This window comes from Penaeus monodon, chromosome 19 (assembly GCF_015228065.2).
Source record: "Penaeus monodon isolate SGIC_2016 chromosome 19, NSTDA_Pmon_1, whole genome shotgun sequence".
Taxonomy (NCBI): domain Eukaryota; kingdom Metazoa; phylum Arthropoda; class Malacostraca; order Decapoda; family Penaeidae; genus Penaeus; species Penaeus monodon.
The window spans coordinates 14,043,409-14,043,890 of NC_051404.1; the positions used below are offsets into that span (position 1 = coordinate 14,043,409).

At 47.3% G+C, this 482-nt stretch overlaps 1 protein-coding gene across 1 annotated transcript in view; it reads right to left on the reverse strand.

Moving 5' to 3' along the window:
* LOC119585071 overlaps nucleotides 1-482 on the reverse strand; it is a gene marked incomplete in the record, with an annotated part of 5,319 nt that overhangs the window by 3,533 nt on the left and 1,304 nt on the right. Inside the window, 1 exon segment of the mRNA XM_037933689.1 lies at nucleotides 239-434. Within this exon segment, the coding sequence (XP_037789617.1) occupies nucleotides 239-384 (146 nt within the window).

Consider the following 482-nt stretch of genomic DNA (forward strand, 5'->3'; position numbering starts at 1 on the left):
TTCTCAATAACCCCATCCTTATACACTCTCTTTCCTACTTCCCTGTATAAAATATGTACATTCTATACATTTCCATCTCTTTATCGCTATGATCTGTGGCTATAACCTCATCACCCAATATACCATGTTTTGGCCATATAAACTCCTAATTATTAAGTCTTCATTACTAAAACAAAGCTTTCGAATCGTCCTTTAACCACTGAGTACCTCCCCCCCTCCTCCTCTAACGTCGCTGTACCTGTGTAGGTGACGAAGAGCGCGGACAAGCTGTTCCTGAAGCAGAGGTTCCCGCGTGACGAGGGTGAGCTGGTAGCTGACGGTGAACGGCTCGTAATACTCTTCCGTCGAAGTCATCTTCCACAGCCACTTTCCGTTCGTCTCCATCTTGGCAGGCGGTGTAGAGGTGCCGTCGGTTGTGGATGAGAAGGTGGGAGCTGTGCAGAGGCGAAGGAAAATCGATTTGTGGGACTGCGATCAGTATA